The 22602-nt window shown below is 35.9% G+C and overlaps 1 protein-coding gene across 1 annotated transcript in view; it reads right to left on the bottom strand.

Moving 5' to 3' along the window:
- The window catches only part of LOC141456507 (uncharacterized), a 175206-nt gene extending 157502 nt beyond the window's left edge, over nucleotides 1-17704 (bottom strand). Inside the window, exon 1 of the mRNA XM_074132569.1 lies at nucleotides 17574-17704. Coding sequence (XP_073988670.1) covers nucleotides 17574-17639 — 66 coding nt within the window. The 5' untranslated portion in view covers nucleotides 17640-17704. The remainder of the gene's footprint in view (nucleotides 1-17573) is intronic.
- Nucleotides 17705-22602: the final 4898 nt, after the last annotated feature.

The raw sequence follows: 22602 nt of genomic DNA, 5'->3' as shown, positions 1-22602 counted from the left end.
CCTGCGCCAGAATGAGGCACCACGAAGAGTCGAGGAGGGAAAAAAAAACAGAAGAGTGGCCTAAGAAGGCGATAGACCAGGGTGACATCAGGTGTCCAAAGTTCTTGAACCCCCCCATTGCAGGTAGGCCCGAAAATGAGTTGAATGAAAGGACCCAGGAGAAAGATGTAAAGAAGCTGCAAGCGAAGGAAGGGAGATGAAGTATGAGATGCAAGGGAAAGCTAAAAAAATGCACACGACTGCTCTTAATTCAATTCTAAGAACGCACATTTTGAGGCCAAAACTCAATAACAAAAATTTGGTACCACCTACGCTATCTTACTATTAAATTAAAATATTTTTAAAAAAAATTTGTTCTGATTAACGCACAAATTGAAAACTAATTAAACGCTTTAAAGTGACTGGTCGAAATCCAGTTGATTAAAGCCGAACCGATCGAAATAAAATTTAATTATAAAATTCACACTTTGGTCCCTTTTAAAGTTGAAATTTGATTTATCGCAGAAACTAAAGAGAGAGAGAGATAGCGAAAGCGAAATATTGATTTCATTCTCTTAAATTTCAGAGAAAAGGCAATTAAAAGTTAAATTGATATCAACTCAATACTTCTCCTCCAATAAGAGGAATTAAAAAGAAAGGGCTCTGGTAAATTAATTAATAATTATAGAACATTTTCTAACCCAAACTTTTAATTAATATGTAGGTTACAATTTTTTATATCGATCTGTACGAATCGATACTCTAAATTAATTCTGTACAAATAAAAATAACTTTTCATGTGATTTGCAAAGAGAAAAAGCGAAATAAATGTCATCCAGAGAAAGATGACCTGTTTTCCCTAGTGATTTATTTTTCCTGGCTTTTCTAAAGCATAATGGAAATTGGAAAAAAATAAAAAAAAAATGTATTCACCTCAAACTACTTAAATGAAAATTCCAGTTTGGAATGCCTATTTTGAGTCTTTGCCTTTATCAAATGGTGTGACATCTGACAACTGCTTCTCAGATATGGAATTCTTAATTTTTGATTTTTGTGAAAAAGGAAAAAAAGATTAATCGAGAGAAATTGAATGAAATTTAATTTATTTTTTTGTTTGTACGATTTAAGGCGCATCAACAACTGAGGTTATTAGCGCCCGGAGCTTTTTTTTTCAGTGTTCTCTCGTTACAGACAACAGTGGAACTGTAAGAGGCTCCCCTAGAAAAAGAAATCTAACCTAACCTACCTTCCTCAGTGCCATCACCACTTATCTGACCTCCCACCACCTCTGCACTGTTGATATGTTCACTCATATTTAATATCAATTCTATAAAAATTCAATAACTTCTTTCACTGATTAACAAAAAACTATTCGATAGAATAACACCAAAATTCGCACAAATAACCATCAATATGTTCTATAATTGTGTGCAAAATTTGAAAGATAACAAAACTGCCAAAACCGATAAACTACATGAACAGAGCAGGAGCACTTTACAGTACGTGTTACTCTGACAAAACCTCAAATGCTACCTCACCCTAACATAACCTAATCTAACCTAACCTCACCTAACCTAACCTCACCTCACCTAACCTAACCTAACCTCACCTAACCTAACCTAAACTAACCTAACCTAAGTACCAGCAGTGAATGAATTTATTATTCGTTTTTTTAAACAAAAAATTACTAATTATCTGGCTAGCCATAATTTGTAAATAATATATGCATGATTCTAAGAACCGTAAAGGTCGAAATCGTCGACTCCCAAAGTGAAAAACATGGTAGGTAAAAAATCAGTGTAGTACTCATGAAAATGTTCCGAACAGTTTCCCTTAAGCCAGTTTAGAAGATTTCCAAAGTGCTTTGGCCTGATAAACATGTTCTTAAAGTAAATGTTAAGACCCATACGATGATTGGATTCTCTTTTTATGGCGGTTTCAAGTTATTCTGTTATAACTAAGCAAGGAGTTCGTTTTTTTTTTTTTTTTTTTTTTTTTCTTTCTTTTACCAGAAGGAGATGGCAATGCACAGTTCCGGCGGAAGTAAGGTGTGGAAGTTCTTAGTACAGAGAAAAAAGAAAATACAAGGTAAACCTGGTCACTAAGAGCTGAATAATTGAAATAATTACTGAAAACTTCACTATAAATTTTCCACTTTTAGAAAAGTAATTTCTTTCTCTATTTCCCAATTGATCGCAAGAATTTAGAGAAAAACGAATTAGGCGAGAGAGAGAGAGAGAGAGAGAAAAAATGGCTCCAAGTGGAAGATCAAGTAACTGTTATCTAACTTAGAAGAAGGCTAAGTCCTGGCAAGTTTAGTTAATTAAAGGATAATTGTCTCCCCCTCCTCCTCATCCCTCAATTGGAAACTTTATTTAACAATATCCCTGGGAATTGGCTCTAGGCCACGGATTTTTATAAAAGGTTAAACGGTTTCTTTTAAAAGGGAAGGAAAATTCTTTTGTGGTGAAAAATCTAGATTTTGGTAGGAGGTATTCATTTTCATTACTTTGGTATTTCTCTTTAGTCTTTATTTGTTGAATACCAATACCTATTTGGAGATAGCTTAGTAGTGAATCCAAATTGGAGTCATTTAATAGTAATTTTGCTAACATTATCTTTTTTATTCAATCGTATTTAATTGCTCTATCTGTAGATTTCATTCTTAGTGAGAGGAGAAGGAATGGAAGGCCTAGGAAAAGCTGGATGAAGGGTATCACCGAAGGAATTGGCCTTCGGGAGGGAGAGTAGGAGGACAGAAAATCTTGGACTTTGGGCATTAGGAATTCTCTTTATCTATTTAAAAAAAAATCTATTCCCCCTTAGTAATCGATTAAAATCAATCAAAACCCAAACTCATAACTAACTAATAATGTTGCCCTTGCAATAATCGACCATAAACAATTCACGATATCAATCTTATCGATCAGTTTAAAAAAAAACAAAAAACGAATTAGCATTGACAGGAAATCAAAATTAAATCATTTAAATATCAAAACGCCATACTATGTTGACCGATCCTCAAAAAGATGTGCGGCCCCCTCGCTTATAATTTGACAGTTTTCCTACTTTTTAAGAGGGTATCGCGTAAATTGCCTCCGCAATTAAATACCTAAAATTCGGGTATATTCACCGGACTGAAATCGTGATCTCTTTAAGGCAGATTTGACTTTAGGGAAGAGACAAAAGTCATATGGAGTCAGGACAGGCGAATAAGGCGGATAGCCTAAAACTGGGATGTTGTACTAGGCTAGAAACGTCTTGACAGACAATGCAGTGTGAGCCGGCGCGTTGTCTTGATAGAGAACCCATGACTTGTTCTTCCACAAATCGGGTAGTTTTTTTCCTTACTCTTTCACGGAGTTGAGCAAGCACCTCATCGGTAGTAATGTTGATTAATTATAATCGATATTTTCATCCGTTTTGGACGCGGAAGGGCGACCTCGGTTGGTCATCATCTCCGGACGTCTTCTCAGCCATCTTGGACACGCTTGAACCACACAAAAACTGGCGCACGTGATTAACATTCATCGCCATAAACTTCTTTTAATAAAAGTTAAGTTTCAGTAGCGGTTTCGCCAAGTTTCATGTGAAATTTCACGACAATTCGTTGCTCTACTACATGTGTAGTATCATGTTTTTTCGGCAAAACGAAACTAACACCTATTACACAAACTAGTCAGGTTCCGGTCAGACAGATTTCTCTAAAAAAACACGTGAGACGCTGCAATCGAAAGAGAAGGCTTTAAGCTGCACAGCTGTGCGGGTCGTTAAGATTTGGCGCATGCATAGTTCTTCTGAAGCAGCATCAGTCTCGTTATTTAATAGCCACACCTCGTACTTTTTCTCATTACAGATCAAAGATGACTGAACCAATAAAATTGCTCTTAGTTTTCTTCCATCTGGAATCTTTACAGCCACTGATATCCTGGGCTAGTGTGACTAAGTTTAAATAAAGTAGTTGTAGCGGGTGAGGGGTTCGCAGAAAATGGCAGAAACTTGGAAAAATCGATTCCGTTAATTAATTTTGTTAATTCGTAAATGGAACAATCTTGTAAATTACAATTAAAAATGTAATGATCATGTTCTTTTGTGGATAAAAGTGTAAAAAAAAATGGTTGATGGAAAAAAAGAGAACAAGATGGAGTTTTTAACAAACTATTCCAAGTTAATTACCAGTAATAACTACGTCATAAAATTTACATAATAATGGTTTGTTTTTGCGTTGTATTTTCCACATTTTCCAGTGATCTCCAGAGGTGCATTAACTGGAAACAACATTGCTTTCCAGCAGCGCGCCACTAAAGGCTGGATCCTAATCTAGAATAAAAGCAAAACCACTCTTACTGATATACGACCGCTTTCTGGTTTTACGGCCAGCATCGTTCCCAGTATATGGTTAGGGTTGGGGGGGTCTGGTCACTAAATTCCATTAGGAAAATTGCCAATCATTCTGAGGCGTGGTGGAAATGTAATGGTTGAATAGGTAGCACACTCTGCTGGGGGGGAAAAAAAACCCTATTTTTTTTATTGCTTACGCTTGCAATACTCGTTAAAATTAAACTATAAAATCGATAGATGTAATAAAATTGTTTATTGTTCTGTCAGGAAAAGTTTTTTAAACAATGAATTGCTACAGTGAAAAACTCACTTGAATTTTTCCTTCTGCTGTGATTACTATTATAATTATAAATTTTCTTGGGATGTTAGACAAGAATACTTCTAAGCAAGTTGAGCGGAGCGGGAAATTGGGCTTAGGAATGAGTTGATTGGATGATAGAGCAAAGTGCTCTTGAGGACTTCGTCAGCACAAAAACTTATAACGAAAATTCCAACTTTTAACCCCTTCATACATTTTTATCACTGGGCCAAAACCCGAATCTCTCTGCAAACTGGTATCCCTGGACAAAAAAAAAAAACTGATCCCAGGAGCAGGCTAACCGCGAGCCGAGGTAAAAGAATTTGCTCCATAACCGGGATTTCCTTGTCTGAGCCATGGGCAAAGGAAGTTCCTCTTTAAAATAGGGACAGGGATAGGGCCATAGAGAATGAGATATTTCCTCTGGCAGCCTCCTTAGAATATCCCAGGGTAGAGATAGGTATAGTTTAATTTTATTGAAACGAATGAAAATTCCATTTATTAAAGATATTTTTTCAAAAATAATTTTAAATGTGATAGGTTCGAAATTGAATAGAATTATACAAGTATGAAAATAAAGTACTTGATTTATATTGTAAGACTGCCGCCTTTTCATTCCTTAAGTTATTATTTATTTGTTTATTTACTTTGTAATAAGTAAAAATAAATATATAAAACATTTAAATGTTATTGAATATCATAAAATAATAATTTGTGAATACAAATGATCTACTGAGTTTTTTACAATATCATCCTTGCGGCTATTGGTAAGATTTATTAAAATTATTTAAGGAAAAATGGTTCTCTACTTAAAATGGGTTGCCGACCCCTGGTCTAGAGAATGAGATACTCGTATCTCTGGAAGCTGCTCACTTCCCAGCACTTATCAGCAACCCGAACCGAAGGATGGACGAACAAACTGTGAAAAAAAAGACATTTTATCTTCTCCCAGAAACCCAGCTTAATTACCAGTCTAATGGAGGAGAACACATCTCTCCCGGAAGAAAGAAGAAGGATTTAGGAAGTGATTTACCCTAATCTGTCAAGCTCTTCTCTTATTCGTGAGAACCCGGGTGAGATGCTGAGGCCGAGATAGATCCTTTCTGTGGGGGAATTGGGAGGAGGAACGGTGCTTATCCAAAATGGTTTTCGCAACCTGCCGTCTTCCTGATTTCCTCAGGTAACTAACCAGATTATTTGAAACATATTTTCCCGGAAAATTCTCTGGAAGACATTTTTGGTGGCGATTAGTTAGGGCTTTCAGCTCAACTATGATAGTATTAAAATGCATTTAAAAGGTAATCGATTATTTTTTTTTTAGTTCAGGGTTCAACGTCTAACCCCCACTCAAATTAAAGGGGCGTGATTGGGGCGCAAGCTACGGACTTAAGTGTCACTTCTTTTTTTTTTTTTTTTTTTTTGCTAACTAATAAATCACTCGAAGTAGGGTTCACAAGACCACGCTCATAGCCACAAAACCAATCACCCGGCCCAATTTAAATACGCTTGTTTTCTTCAGGTTAGAGACGTAATTTATTACAGACTAATTACCAATAGATACATCGCCTAAACATGTGAGAACCTTTTTGCATTTTAATAAGCTCGCTTCCGCTTAAACTTTTTTTAAAAATTATTATTTATTAAATTATTATTATTTTATCATTTTCTTTATCGTATAAAATATTATAATACTAGAAAAACGAACAAGTAAAAGAACTTTAAAGTTTAAAAAAACAAAAAAATTCAAAGTTAAGCAGACTTTGATTGCCTGCCTGATTTATTACTTCCGGAACAGGAGATTAAGGAAGCGTGGTCGGAGTGTGACTGAAAGAGAGAGAGGGAGACAAGCTGCGACTGCTAATGTCGCCTGAAGTCGAATAAAGAAAATTACAAGAAAAGCAGTGACTGTAATAAATCTTAAGGAAAATTACAAATAGATTACATTCTGGGCTGAACAGTAAAAGTATTAGGCGACACCCTCGATGAGAACATCTGTCATGGACAGTTAGGGGTTCAATAATAATTCTTTGGCTAAAAGAAAAAAGAAATCATCCTTTTTTCTCCAACTCCTGTAAAAAGAGGAGATATATCGATTATCACCAGAAAAATCGATTCTCTGAGACTGGAAAACATTTGTGAGTAAAAACTGTAGTGTTAGTATTGGGGGGGAGGAGGAATCTGAAAATAATCTAGAGGGAAACTAATTTGACTGATTTTTCAGCGCACCAAGCGGAAAATGGAATCCAGTTTTTTGTTATTGCTTTGTTTTTATATCAGTACAGTCTGGTTTAAACCAAGAACAAAATTTTGTCGTCCCCTTGCAGGCCTCAAAATAGATATTTCCGGTGTAAAACTAAGCAGTGATGAACTTCCTAATTGCAATAAGAGTGTACATCATTAAAATGAAAAACTACACGTAAATGATGTTCGTGAATAAAAAAAAACGATGTCACCTAACAATCACAATGAACTTGGCACAGCTGTCAATTACGGAGTGACGACGATACGGTTACATTATTTGGTGTAGAAGTTTGAGACAATCTTAAGTTTGGCCGAGGAACACATCTGTATTCCAAGAAGGTTCATTTGGGAAACGCTAGTAGACCACTGCCGCCTGTCAGATTGAGATAGTGACATTTTAGGATGGCGGTAAAGGGAGGTGGAGGCGGTGGTTGGCTTTCCAGAGAAATCAGAGTCAGCTCACCTGAGGAATAATAACACGGTTTGACAGTCTGGTCCAGCCATTGGCTGGGTTCTGCTTTCTAACTTCTCTGCGACCCCCTCCTACCGCAGAGCCTTCCCTTCTAAAGAGTAGCGGAGGAGAGATCCCCCACGGAATTCTATGTATCTTATGTCTCCTAACATTTCCGGCCAAAATACTTTTCTTTCCTCAACTCCCTGTCTCCTGCCACCCACTAACCACAACTGAATATTTGAGAAAGACAAACTATGGGCTGGAGAAAAGACGTTTAATTTTTCCACGCTAAACAAACCTTCTATATGGGACAGCGTTAGTAAAAATTAGATAAAAATGCATAATTTAGTAAAAAGTAAAGAAAGGAAAGTAATCGCCAATTTTTTCAGGCGGGGCTTATCGTCCACCTACCACAATTAGGTGTCGTGGACGGAGGCGACTAGCAAACATACTTTACTATAAATTTCTCATATTAACCATTAAATAAAATCCAAGGGCTAGACTAGTACCGCAATACATCTTAGCTTTGCAGGTCGAGTCTATAACCGACTAGCAAACATACTTTACTGTAAATTTCTCATATTAACCATTAAATAAAATCCAAGGGCTAGACTAGTACCGCAATACATCTTAGCTTTGCGGGTCGAGTCTATAACCGACTAGCAAACATACTTTACTGTAAATTTCTCATATTAACCATTAAATAAAATCCAAGGGCTAGACTAGTACCGCAATACATCTTAGCTTTGCGGGTCGAGTCTATAACCGACTAGCAAACATACTTTACTATAAATTTCTCATATTAACCATTAAATAAAATCCAAGGGCTAGACTAGTACCGCAATACATCTTAGCTTTGCGGGTCTAGCCAATAACCGTCTAGCAAACATACTTTACTGTAAATTTCTTTTATTAACCATTAAATAAAATCCAAGGGCTAGACTAGTACCACAATACAACTTAGCTTCGCAGGTCTCGCCTAAACGCTTGGCTACCGTGGCGCCTGCATAATTTAGTAAAAGTCGAGAAAAATGGTCAGAGAAAGTCGAAAATAACCGAAACTTGTTTTGAAATAGTTAAAAATACCTAGAAATAAAATTTGGAAATTTAAATTATTTATTTGTGTATAAATACCTATCCAAAAAAAAAAATTATTTCATGACCTAACGAGGAGAGAACCAAATTTGGGCTTCATTTTAAAGTGTTAACTCAGTAAATTTTACGTATGTACCACTTTTTTTTTTTGTATTGTATACAGAGAAAATTAAATATGTGAAGTAGTCACATAAATAGGTATGATAGAAGTCTGGTATCCCCCTAAGTGACTCCTTGGTTAAGGACCCTGTGGGAATAAAGATGGCTCCTTTTTCCTTAAAGGTTGTTGGTTGGCTACCATGACGTGCAGCAAGCACACAACTAAGTAACTTGTGAAGAAAAAAAAAGAAAGCCCCCAAAACTATAAATAAAATGAAATGACTTTACGACTTTCACAAAGTTTTAAAGTAGCTTTTAAATTTGCTCATCTCCGCCCTCCAGCCCCCCCCCCAAAAAAAAACAACTTGAATAAAGTATGGCCATAATAGACTGCTCGTTTATCTCCTTAACCGGCTTTATAACCGCTGCTGCTGCCGTTCTTAATGTGTACTTTATGAAAAATTTTCCGTCTAAAAAATACGCATAGATTTTTCATTGCGTTAATGAAAGAAAATCTGATAACAGCGCCCATTCACTCAGAAAACCCCTTATGGGGGAAAATTGTTAGTAATAAAAGTAGTAAAACACTTGAGGGGTAATAAGTATACAAAGTTCAAGAAAACTCAAAGAAAATCGTAGAAATCGCTGACATTTGCACTATCAGTTGGAAATTTCGTCCAAAATGCTTATTTGTCAGGTGGGGGGAGATAGAAACCTGAGCTAAATGCAACAAATATCAACTCTTCATAGTCAAAAATATTTAAAAAAAATACAAGGATCACTTTGATAAATGTTTTTAGTATATTACCATCTGTATTGAATCTCGTATAGTTATAATTTTAGTTTGTAGAAAAAGGCGCCACGGTAGCCGAGCGGTTAAGAGACTAGACCCGCAATGCTAAGATGTATTGTTGGTTTAGTGGGTTCGATTCCCCGGTCTGTAGGCCTTGGATTTTATTTAATAGTTAATAAAAGAAATTTACAGTAAAGGGGGTTTATTAGTCGGTTATAGGCTAGACCCGCAATGCTAAGATGTATTGTTGGTTTATTGGGTTCGATTCCCCGGTCTGTAGGCCTTGGATTTTATTTAATAGTTAATAAAAGAAATTTATAGTAAAGTATGTTTGTTAGTCGGTTATAGGCTAGACCCGCAATGCTAAGATGTATTGTTGGTTTATTGGGTTCGATTCCCCGGTCTGTAGGCCTTGGATTTTATTTAATAGTTAATAAAAGAAATTTACAGTAAAGGGGGTTTATTAGTCGGTTATAGGCTAGACCCGCAATGCTAAGATGTATTGTTGGTTTATTGGGTTCGATTCCCCGGTCTGTAGGCCTTGGATTTTATTTAATAGTTAATAAAAGAAATTTATAGTAAAGTATGTTTGTTAGTCGGTTATAGGCTAGACCCGCAATGCTAAGATGTATTGTTGGTTTATTGGGTTCGATTCCCCGGTCTGTAGGCCTTGGATTTTATTTAATAGTTAATAAAAGAAATTTACAGTAAAGGGGGTTTATTAGTCGGTTATAGGCTAGACCCGCAATGCTAAGATGTATTGTTGGTTTATTGGGTTCGATTCCCGGTTCTAGACTTTGGATTGTATTTAATGGTTAATAAAAGAAATTTACAGTAAAGTATGTTTGCTAGTCGCCTCCGACCGCGACACCTAATTGGTAGTTGGACGTAATGCATGAATTTAAAAAACAGACATTACTTTACTTTACTTTATTTTAGTTTTGTAGAAAAGAGATGATTGATGCTGGCGAGGACCAAATCGTTTCTGGCTGTATTTGGAAATAAAATAAAAAAAATTATGTGATTACAGTGAGAAATGCAAGCTCAAATTGCATAATATTGTAAAGTTGCCAAAAATTTCTTATTTTTAGTAAAAAATTCAAAGAAAACTACCGGCTATTCGCGCAAAGTCAAAGAATACCATCAGTCTCTAAAAAAAAAAAAAAAAAAAAGGGAATGCAGTAAAACTAGTTACTTATTCCCTGATTCTGGAATTCCCAAAAAAGGGTTATCTTCAAAAAAACTAATGTTGGAAAATGGGCAAGATAGTTAAAAAAGTAAAGTAAAGTAATTGCCTATTTTTTCAGGCACGCTTTACGTCTAACTACCACAATTAGGTGTCGTGAACGGAAGCGACTAGCAAACATACTTTACTGTAAATTTCTTTTATTAAACATTAAATACAATCCAAGGGCTAGACTAGTACCGCAATACATCTTAGCTTTGCGGGTCTAGCCTATAACCGCTCGGCTACCGTGGCGCCTATGTGCAGGATAGTTTTTTTTTTTGCACAGTTTTTCCCCTCTTAAAAGTGGCAAGAGAAAGTGAAAATGGAAAAATAAATACATAAAAAAAGAGCAACAGATATAAACCTATTTTTTCTGTTTATTCATTTGAATTGTTAATTATCATTTTTATTTTCCTAGAAAAAAAAGAAGAAAATTAAAGTTTTCATGAATTTAATTAAAATGTTTTGAATGAGGAGGCCGAAGGGAGATATGGCTGCCCCCGAAGTGGGAAAGCGGTAAAGCTTGTAGGAGGCGGCTGTAGAAGATAGACTGGTATAAAAGTTCACAAGTCTTTATTTAAAATCTCTTTGCTTTATTTTTTCTTTTTTTTTTTTACTGTCACTCTCCTCATTGCCATGTCTTCCATCTTATTTTCCCTTCTCTTCAGATGCGCCCTAAGAAGATAGACGAAGAAAAAGAAGAAGATATAAAAGTTCTATTCACGAAGAAAGCAACAAGGCTTTCGCTGGTCGTCTAATTAAAAAAAAAAAACTTCTTAAAAAGAAGTGCTTAGAGGTGAAATAAATTACTTCTAGACGACCTGTCATTGGACAACAAAGCAGAGGTTTGCTTTATTCTGTAGTCCAGGAGGTACAAGGGTGGTGGTTGGGAGCAGGAGCTGTGACGTCATCTAGTTAATTAGTAGCTTGACACTGGCTGTTCTAACTTCACCTGCACACAATAGGAGGCCCGCTGCTGTGGGTTCTGATACAGGAGCTACCACTATCACGTCATCAGAAGAGACCCTCCACCAAAAAAATGTGAATTTCCGGGTTGAAAAAGCAATTTTACAAACAAAATTTGAGCCAATCATAATTCTTTTTAATACCAGAAATAGTAAAGTAATTGCCACTTTTTCAGGCGGGCTTTACGTCCAACTACCAATTAGGAGTTATGGACGGAGGCGACTAACCAACATACTTTACTGTAAATTTCTTTCATTAAACCATTAAATAAAATCCAAGACCTAAGACCGGGGAATCGAACCCACTAAACCAACAATACATGTTAGCATTGCGGGTCTAGTCTCTTAACCGCTCGGCTAACGTGGCGCCTACCAGAAATAGTATAGACTAATAATTTACAATTCAAATTTAAGAAAAAAAAGAGACTTTGAACAATAAGAGAATCAACCAGCTTTAAACTTTCCCTACTTCTGAAAATTCAGAATTTCATCTTAGTAAAAGGAAGTGCCCGCGAAAAGAAAAAAGGAAATGCCTGATTGAATCTGTTACCATCCTTATAACCATTCAATTTAGATAATCTTTTTCTTTTTTTTTGGCGGGGGGGAAATAAGACTTTGTGCGGCCAATTTATTCATGGAGACCTGCTTGGGGAACAGGAAGACCACGCTAAGAATTTCTTCTTCTTTTTTGAAATTACCTCCAACAGAGGATATTCGGGTAGCGTTTATTCCCTTCCCCTGTAGAAAGAGGAGCGCTGAATATATTACGGCTCGATACATACTGGATTGTAGCATTTTCCCAAATGATATTTATTTGAAGATAGGAACTAATCCTCTTTTTTTCCCCATCAAATTGGAGCGCTTTGAAAAAGGAAAAAGGAAAAGTTTACTAATGAATCGTTATTTTCCGCCTCAATCACCTGTGATGCAGTAATCTCTTTTTAGCCTTTTTTTGAAAAAAAAAAAAAAGGTTCTTAATTGGGGTAATCAATGTTGGACAGCACTAATTACAGGCAATTACCTGAAATTTACTTTAAAAATAAGACGTAAATTTGAGAGGGAAAAACCCTTGGCGTGATCTCACCATGTTTATTGTATAAATACCTATATTTATTACAACCAATTATATTTTTTTGCAATTATTATTCCTTAAATAACCAACACCTGAGACAATTAGCGCCCAGAGCTTTTTTTCAGCCGGTCTCCGGATAGTCTTCTCTTGTATCCATCACCGGACAGTGAGCTGTAAGAAGCTCCCCTAGGAAGAGAAAATCTGAGGGCCAACAGCGATCTCCGCGTGGGAATCCAATAGGCTAACCTCATAGCTTGTCTCCTTCCTAGCAATTATAATAATTTACTTTAAGAAAGTAGTAAAATAATTGCCTATTTTTTCAGGCAGGCTTTACGTCCAACTACCGAATTAGGTGTCGAGGACGGAGGCGACCAGCATACATACTTTACTGTAAATTTCTTTTATTAACCATTAAATAAAATCCAAAGCCTAGAGACCGGGGAATCGAACCTACTAACCAACAATACATCTTAGCTTTGCGGGTCTAGTCTATAACCGCCAAACATACTTTACTATAAATTTCTTTTATTAACCATTAAATAAAATCTAAGGCCTAAACACCGGAAATCGAACCTACTAACCGACAATACATCTTAGCTTTGCGGGTCTAGTCTCTTAACCGCTCGGCTACCGTGGCGCCTAATAATTTACTTTAATATAAAATAATAAAAATAAAAAATCTTAGAATTCTCGTTGCCCACCCTTTCTTCTCTTAAGCTCTCTCTCTTCTTCAATACATTTACTTATAATTTCGTTCGATAATTTATTCATTAGGTTTCCTGGAGAGTTTATTATTCCGAATTTTTGTTTATTCTTTATTCACTATGTATTCCTTCTCGAAGCACATCTCTTTCATTCTCCAACTTCGTTTAAAATTATATTTGCTTTCAGTTAATGGAAGTTAAAATAAATAAAGTGGAAATTTAATTATTTTTGTTTCTTTCCGGTTTAAAGAAGTTTAGAAGAGAATATTTTCATTAGAATTCCAGATAAAAGGCGAAGCAGTAATATATGAAATGAACCAGAGAATGCCTGGATAATCGGGAGAATACAGTATAGACAGGCCAGGAGCTTTTGCCAAACTGGCCCTTAAATACCACACAATGGAAAAGGCCAATCCCTTTTTATGAATGAATGAAATGGCTGAATTTTGGGTCGAACAAAAGTGATAGAAAGGAAGGGACAGAAGCCTGGTCTGGTGAATAACCACCGCGCCGGCGGAAGTCAGCCGATGGAGAGCGTTTTGAAGTTTGGGAGCAGCTGCTAGCTGTAGGGGATCAGTGGGAAAGCCATGGGGTGAGTGGGGTGTAGCGGTTGCCGTTGCTTTTCTTTTGTAGCTGGAAAAAGAGCGGATCCTCTAAAATCCTCTCTCTCTCACACCCACACAAAGGGTTACCATTTATTTCCGTTTCCATTTCTTTGTATATCAGAAAAAAAAAGGGCAGGCTTCTAAAGCAATCGTGTCAAGGTGTCCAAATTGAAACACATGTTTTCAGGTGTTGGAACGATTGGGTATTTACGAAAAATGTGTTCCCAGAATATTGCGCGAGATTATTTTGTGAGAACAATTTTCTAGAAAGCGATAGATTTGTAGAAAGTTGAAATAGGTATTCAATTTCATTGGCTAACTAACCACCGAATTAGATCGACAGAAAATTAACGATGGAAATCCTTCATCCAAAACTAACACTATTCAGTTTTCTCAAAAATGAACCTAAAATTTGTCTCCAGAGTGTTGGTTCATCTACAATTTTAGTTTTAAAAAATTTAAAGTTAAAATAAAATAAATGGAAAGATGATTGTAGGGCACTTTTTTGGAGGGAGAGAGTGGTTATGCTTCTACATAAAGTGCCACTTTTTTAGGAATTTGTAGTTTTAGCACTTATCTAATATTCGTATCGATTAAATGAATTGATAAATTGCCGAACTTGAAGACAATTAATTAGCCAGAAGTACATTTTTCCAAAATAATTGTTTCAGTTTCCTCAATTTTTTTTTCGAAAAACGCTTTAGCTGATATCTTCATAATTCTTAATATATTAGGTATTAATCAAAAATAGTTATTTAAGGCGCTATTTTTTTTTTTTTTTTACGTCCGGCAACCAAATTAGGTGTCGTGAACTGAGGCGACTAGCAAACATACTTTAATACAAATTCCTCATATTAACCATTAAATACAATTCAAGGCCTAGACTTGTACCGCAATACATCTTAGCTTTGCGGGTCTAGCCTATAACCGCCTAACAAACATACTTTACTATAAAAGTTCTCATATTAACCATTAAATACAATCCAAGGGCTAGACTAGTACCGCAATACATCTTAGCTTTGCGGGTCGAGCCTATAACCGCCTAACAAACATACTTTACTAAAAAAGTTCTCATATTAAACATTAAATACAATCCAAGGGCTAGACTAGTACCGCAATACATCTTAGCTTTGCGGGTCTAGCCTATAACCGACTAGCAAGCATACTTTACTATAAAAGTTCTCATATTAACCATTAAATAAAATCCAAGACCTAGGCAGCAGGAATCGAACCCACTAAACCAACAATACATCTTAGCTTTACGGGTCTAGCCACTTAACCGCTCGGCTACCGTAGCTCCTAATAAGAACTATGTTGATACACAGTGAATTATCAGAGGAAACTTCAATTTGATTTAATTAACAAAATCTTCGGGAAAAAAGTAAACATTGGAAAAAATAAAGTCTTAAATCAGAAATAATAAAGTTAATAAATTTGTGTCGATGTTTTTGAATTAATTTGTTTAAATTAAATATTTTTGCAATAATTTTTATCACTTCTTTTTGCCTTAAATTTAATTTTATATGCGCATAATATTAACGTAAAAAGATTTATTAATCCGTACAGAAAATTACTTTCATTTTCAAAATATTCATAATACCCAATATAGAGAGAAATATGTGAAGTATGAAAATAATTTATTGTCTGGCCCCGTAATTTTAGTTTTGTTCCGGGTGCGGCGAAGTCAAATATTTCCTAATTTATTAATAATTTCATTAAAAGATAACTTAGGGTTAAAAGTATACAAAATTCAGATATTTCTTATGATTAAGAATTAGCTTGAATCCATCCTCTCTCGACACAGATTGAGGGAAGGAACTAAAAAAACTTTTAGGAGAGCCAAAAAAAAGTATAGCCCAATCGAAGATGGCTCGGGTACAAGCAAGTTTGCGCAAGAGAGGCTATCAAGAAGACTGGAAAGCGCAAGAAGACACGGTCATCCTCAACTATGATGGAGGAATGATGCAGAAAAAGTCACTTAGGAATGTGGCGCAAAAAAAAAGATGGTTTACCAGGAAGGCTGGAGAAGATCTATTGAGCTGTTCCCGGTCCTGTTGTAGGAGTAACATCGTCAACTTCAAAATTAGCGTTTTTGGGAATTCAGAGGCGACCACGTAGTCATTTTTTCCGAAGCACTTTACAATTTGTCAATTGAGGTAGACCACATGAACTACTGATCAAACCATCTAACATGATCTAGCGCTAAAACATCCCAGAGGTAGAGACTTCAACTTCCCGGAGTTGTGCTGAAGCACAGACACTGTAAATTTTGCTTTAAAGAACTATTAGGTACAGTATTCCTTCAGATATTTCAAATTCTTCAAATTTGGAGACTTTAATACTGAGGACAACCGTTCTTATGGATTCAGCTTCAGTTGAAGAATTAATAACCCGTAATCCTGAAGCACTTTTTCTTCTAAAGTAATTCAGATCACTGAAATGAGTTAGGGGGAAAGAGATTCTTCCTTAAGAAGTTTAGAAGTCAAACAATTAAAGATCCACTTTGCTTACCTATTTAATCTAACGATTTTTCCCGCTAAGAATAGAACCATTCTTCCCACAATAAGCAGTGCTTTCTAGGATTGAAGGAACTATAGACTCAAATACATAACTTCCTTTTCCAGTTACAAGCAATTTGTACCCAAGATGCACCTTAATGATCGTCTGCTTTTCCGAGATTATCTTGCAGAACCACATTATAAAACATTTTCATCAGAATCCCAGTTTTGTGATGCAATTAATGGGCGAAATCGTAAGATTTATTTCGTTTAAGAATTCTCAGTATTTTCTTTTCTTTTTTTTTTTGTGAAGTAATCGCCTATTTATTCAGGTGGGCTTAACGTCCAACTACCAATTAGGTGTCGTGGACGGAGGCAACTAGCAAACATATTTACTATGAATTTCTTTTATTAACCATTAAATAAAATCAAAGGCATCTAGACGGGGAATCGAACCTACTAAACCAACAATACATCTTAGCATTGCGGGTCTAGTATCTTAACCGCTCGGCTACCGTGGTTTTTTAGTGATGATCGCGTAACTAACAAAGAAGTTTTCCAACTAAGAAAGAATCAAATTGTTAACCGGCAAATGGTACAAGGCGAAAAGCTGGAAAAATAGAAAAAAATTACAAAATATTTTACAAGAAATAGTTGGGAGGAAAAGAGCTAAAATGGTTTACAGTTCGAGTTCTCCCAATGCGCTGCCAAAAATTATTTAGCAATCGCCAACATCCGGAACGGAAAGAATAGAAGAAGAAGAAGCGGCTAACTTTAGCGAAGCGAAGGAAAACGAAATTAGCAAATTAAATGTAATTTACGAGATTTACGTACATTTTACACTTCTTTTAAACCAATATTTTTAGCGTTGAAGACGGCTGACAAAGTAATTGGTGAAACGTAGCCTAAAATAAGTACTTTTTTTTAAATTTCTTTACCCTGACTCAAAACGAAGAAATATAATGAAGTAAAAAATGTCTTGACTAATTCGTAAGTTAAAAATAATAATAATTTTTGTTGTCGTCTTCTTGAGATGGTAATCGCCGTGAATATTTTACGAATCAAATAAATTAAAATGAATTATTAAAAGAAAAAATTGGAATCCTTGAGGTCAATAAATCAGGATTTAAAAAACAAAAACAAAATATCATCAAGTAAAATAAATAAAGCGAAACAGGAAGTAAATAAAAATTTCACTTACGGCACGAGAGTGCGCCCTGTCCAAGGAGAGTACAGCGAGAATCAAAGCCGCCTTGATCATCTCCATGGCTCGACTGAGAGAAGAACTCACAGAACCCAGAGTGTTGGCCGTAGTGTGTGCTCTGAAGGGGGTTGTATATGCGCCCAACACCACCGGTGGTGAGCGGCGGGGGGCGAGAAAGGTTTAGGGGTGGATTGGGTGAGGGGAGCTTGGTATAGCCCCCCCAGATAGTGACAAAAGCCGGCACGCTACAGCGCCACTTGCTCTGAACTTTTACACCCTTCTGTGTTTATTGTGTGTGTGTGTGTATTATTACGATACTCACCCACCCCCCCTCTTTGACCAGGTTTTGGCCCTTTTTTCCTAGTGGCCCTTTTCTGGTCTAGCCCAGCCCCCCACACTTCTACCATCATTAGCAAAAATATCAGCTAATTTCGTATGCTAAACTAATAAGCTGGGTCAGATCGCTTCTTAAAGATTCATTGACCACGATCGGTTAAGGAGTATTAGCTTGGTTTCCTGTTTCCTGTTACGCTAGATTAAAAAAAGTAAATAAAAAACTTTTCCTAACCGCACTTTCCGTTCAGCTTAGAATTTATGCGGGGGGGGGGGGTAAAAATGCAAAGAAAAATGAAAATAAAATTATTTAAAATCATAGAAATGGTGAAAATTATTTGGCTGTTGGTTTTAATAATATAATATATAATATTTAATAATAATAATTTCTAAATTTGCACACAAAAAAGTAAAGTATTCTCCTATTTTTTCAGGCGGGCTTAACGTCTAACTACCAATTAGGTGTCATGGACGGAGGCGACTAACAAACATACTTTACTGTAAATTTCTCATATTAAACATTAAATAAAATCCAAGGCCTAAGACCGGGGGAATCGAACCCACTAAACCAACAATACATCTTAGCATTGCGGGTATAGTCTATAATCGCCTAACAAACATACTTTACTGTAAATTTTCTTTTATTAACCATTAAATACAATCCAAGGCCTAAGACCGGGGGAATCGAACCCACTAAACCAACAATACATCTTAGCTTTGCGGGTCTAGTCTATAACCGCCTAACAAACATACTTTACTGTAAAATTTCTTTTATTAACCATTAAATACAATCCAAGGCCTAAGACCGGGGGAATCGAACCCACTAAACCAACAATACATATTAGCTTTGTAGGTCTAGTCTCTTAACCGCTCGGCTATCGTGGCGCTCAAATTATTATTATTTTTTTTTTATTTATTTTTTTTTTTTTTAAATGATTTAAGGCGCGTCAACATCTAAGATTATTGGCGCTCGGAGCTTTTTTCAGTGCACTGTACGGCCTCCGGACAGTGTTCTCTCGTTACAGACAATACTGTCCATCACCGGACAGTGAGCTGTAAGAAGCTCCTAGGAAGAGAAAATCTAAGGGTCAGCTGCTGGATTCGAACCCGGGACTTCCGCGTGGGAGTCCAGTATGCTAACCTCATAGCTAATCCCTTCCCTTATTATTATTATTATTATTTTTTTTTTTTTTTTTTTTTGCGCATCAACAGCTGAGGTTATTAGCGCCCGGAGCTTTTTCCAGTGCACTGCCGGCCTCCGGACAGTGTTCTCTCGTTACAGACAACACTGTCCATCACCGGACAGTGAGCTGTAAGAAGCTCCTAGGAAGAGAAAATCTAAGGGTCAGCTGCTGGATTCGAACCCGGGACCTCCGCGTGGGAGTCCAGTATGCTAACCTCATAGCTAATCCCTTCCCTTATTATTATTATTATTATTATTATTATTTTTTTTTTTTTTTTTTTTTTTTTTTTTTTTTTTTTTTTTTGGCGCATCAACAGCTGAGGTCATTTCCACTGTTTCCCAAATTTAAACAAATTTGCGGTTGGAAAAGTTTATTGTGTCAAATTTAGAGATGATATCAGGTGAGGATTTTACACACCTTTCTGGAATGGACGATTACTCTTGATTAAAGAAAAAAACTTACGACAAAGCTCAATGAGCTCTAAAGGCAATGAGCTCATTGTATAAGAATAACTTGATTTTTTTTTTTCTTTTTGAAGTAATGGTCTTCCATAGCCAAGCCAGGGACTTATCATTTACTTACTGCATGTACAAACATGTAATAAAAAGAACAATAAATATAAAATTATAAACAAAAACATCTAACAAGGGGGGGGGGCGGACCACAAGGAAGATATGAAAGCATTGTCCTCTTTTTTAGTAAAACGGCGCGTACTATCGATTGTTCTCTCGTACATCCTGGTACGTGGGACCAAAAATCGTAAAGCGTAAACACAGATGGAGAATCTAACCTACATTTGGATCGTTCCATCGCTTCCTTTTTACCCATTGGCTAACGTTCGGAAATAACATCTCTGTTTTACTATACTTCTTTCTTTGTTTTTTTATTTTGTATTTTTTTGTTAAGATTAATTTCCCTTGATATCAACATCTTGTGTTTAACTTGTAAAAATCATCTATTTTTTCTTGCTAAAGTAATACACAGACAGCGTTAAACATCTGCCAGCATCAGCTAGAAAAAAAAAAGAATAATGTGATTGAAATTTTGTCTTACATCAAATATAAACGTAAACTTTCAAGACAACATTACAGTTTTAATAGTTAATTAAGAGGAAGTCTTAGAATTATGACGTATTAGGGACGTATTTCCGGTGAAAATTTTGAAAACTTAACTCTTAACAACAAGTAATAAAAAGTATGGAGGAAAAAAAAACTGGAAAATAAATTTTAAAAAAAATTGAAATACAACTAATTACGTGCTGAATAGTTTATCATTGGAAGGGGTGTGGCCTATTTAATGTGTAGGTGTGGTCTTCTTGATGTGGGCGTGGCCACATATCACAGTTCCAATCTTTTAATTGGTTGGTTCAACATATAATCTGTTTGCCAAACCTTCACTCTTTATTGTGATTGGTCAATTATTTATTGTTAATAATTTCAAGGAAAAATAAATGATAATTTTCTTTAATTTATTAAAAATAATAAAAAAGATCTTTGAAGACAATAGTTTGGTTTACACGGTACTAATGTATAGGGAAATAGAAAACTTAGAATAATTAGCTATTTCATTTGAAAAACTAAGTAAAAGAGAATTATGGATATTTTTTAACATATAAATCGGCCATTTGCTCTGCTTATTTGCATATGGCAGCCAATCTGGTTGTGAATACCCACAAACTTCCTTCATTTAATGTACATTATAACTTGTTGCTAAAAAAAAAAAACGGAAGTTGCGCGAACAAAGACATACTTTGTTCCTAAACGAGTCTTGAAACTACAATAATAGCGCTTGTCACGCAGAGACAAGAACAGAACTAGATCCGTACGTACAAGGAAGTCGTATTCAATTGGCAGATATGTCCAATAAAAGCTATGCATCCCAGTGTACCCCAACTCTAGGAGGCACTGATCTCTTTGAAGCCACCCACCCCAACAACCTCAAAACTGGGGGCTCCTCCAATAAATCGATAAATAATAGTAAAGAATAGATTTTTAAAGAGAAATTCTTTTTACAGTAGTCAGCATGGATTTTTATCAAATAGATATCCTTTTTTTTCAAAAACTAGGTAATAAAGAAAAGGAAATAAAAGTAAGAGAAGGAAGAAATCTATCTTATCCATTTAGAGAGAGAGAGAGAGAGACCATAACTTCCGGTACAAGTTATGGAACGCCTGCTGCGGTCGTATACTCGGCAGTTTTATTTGTAGTCTGGTAAACATCTTTACAGGCCACTAAAACTAAAACAATTGAATTGGAAAATGAAAATTACGAGATAAAAGAAAACATTGGAAAAACTATCAATAAAAATTTCCTTTTTATATCGCCGACATTATGTGGAGGTGTGGAGGTGTGGAGGTATGTGGAGATATCGAGACATAAACCTAATATCAAATGAATTTAATTGAAATTATAAATTTACTATTCATTCAATTCCAGCCAAGTGGAAAAATTTTAAGAATAAGTTCATTTCCAAAAATACCTACTTTTTTTTGTATCAAATTAATTTAGGTGAGAGGGGGCACCTTCGAACAGTTTTAATTTCTCGCCAAATATGTAATTTAAAACATTGGTAGTTATCTCCAAGATGTTGTGGTAGACCTGTTGTATAATTGGACAGAGTTTCCCTTCGTTTTCATTGTTTGGTAAAAGTCCAGAATTGAGAAATGTTATATTTTATAAGGTGGAAGTTAATGTTTTTGTTGCATCTTTGGAAGTGTATTGTGAAGAGTGTAGGTGGACAAGGTGTAAGTACTATTGTTAGTCCATAATAACATTTGGAAATCGTATTTTTAAATCTAGTATTTGCTAAAGTCTATTTGCTTGCAATAAGTGTTGAATATTATATTTTCTTTTATGGAAGGCGAGGGAGGCACATTTCTACATCACCAGTTAAAATGTGCCGCCCTACCGACCTGCCAGTTTGTGACTTTTTTTTTGTTTAATCGCAGAGAAGGGGAAAGTAGTCCAAACCTACATTAAGAAGCGCAAAAAAACGAATATTTTGTTCAAACTTCCCTAAACCCATCCCACTTTGGGTACAACATCCCGAACTGAGTTTTGGACTAGATTTCAGTGGTTTAAAAGAGAAAGTAATTGTAGTAGTGAGAGAAACAGCTGATAGAAGATAGATTCAGAGTAAAGTAATATCATTTCTTTCTATTTTATGATGTGTTCAAAGGTGACCCCCGCCAGTGGGGCAGATATTAACATTTGACACAAAATTTTTAAATCAAAAAATGCAGATATGTATGTCAAGCTAGGGAAGGGATTAGCAATGAGGTTAGCATACTGGACTCCCACGCGGAGGTCCCGGGTTCGAATCCAGCAGCTGACCCTTAGATTTTCTCTTCCTAGGAGCTTCTTACAGCTCACTGTCCGGTGATGGACAGTGTTGTCTGTAACGAGAGAACACTGTCTGGAGGCCGGCAGTGCACTGGAAAAAGCTCCGGGCGCTAATAACCTCAGCTGTTGATGCGCCAAAAAAAAAAAAAATGTATGTAAAGCACCACA

This window comes from Rhodnius prolixus, unplaced genomic scaffold (assembly GCF_049639745.1).
Source record: "Rhodnius prolixus isolate KJV_2025 unplaced genomic scaffold, Rpr scaffold_4, whole genome shotgun sequence".
NCBI classification, from domain to species: Eukaryota; Metazoa; Arthropoda; class Insecta; order Hemiptera; family Reduviidae; genus Rhodnius; species Rhodnius prolixus.
The sequence above is the reverse complement of the archived record's forward strand: the minus strand, read 5'-3'. Positions and strand labels throughout refer to the sequence as shown.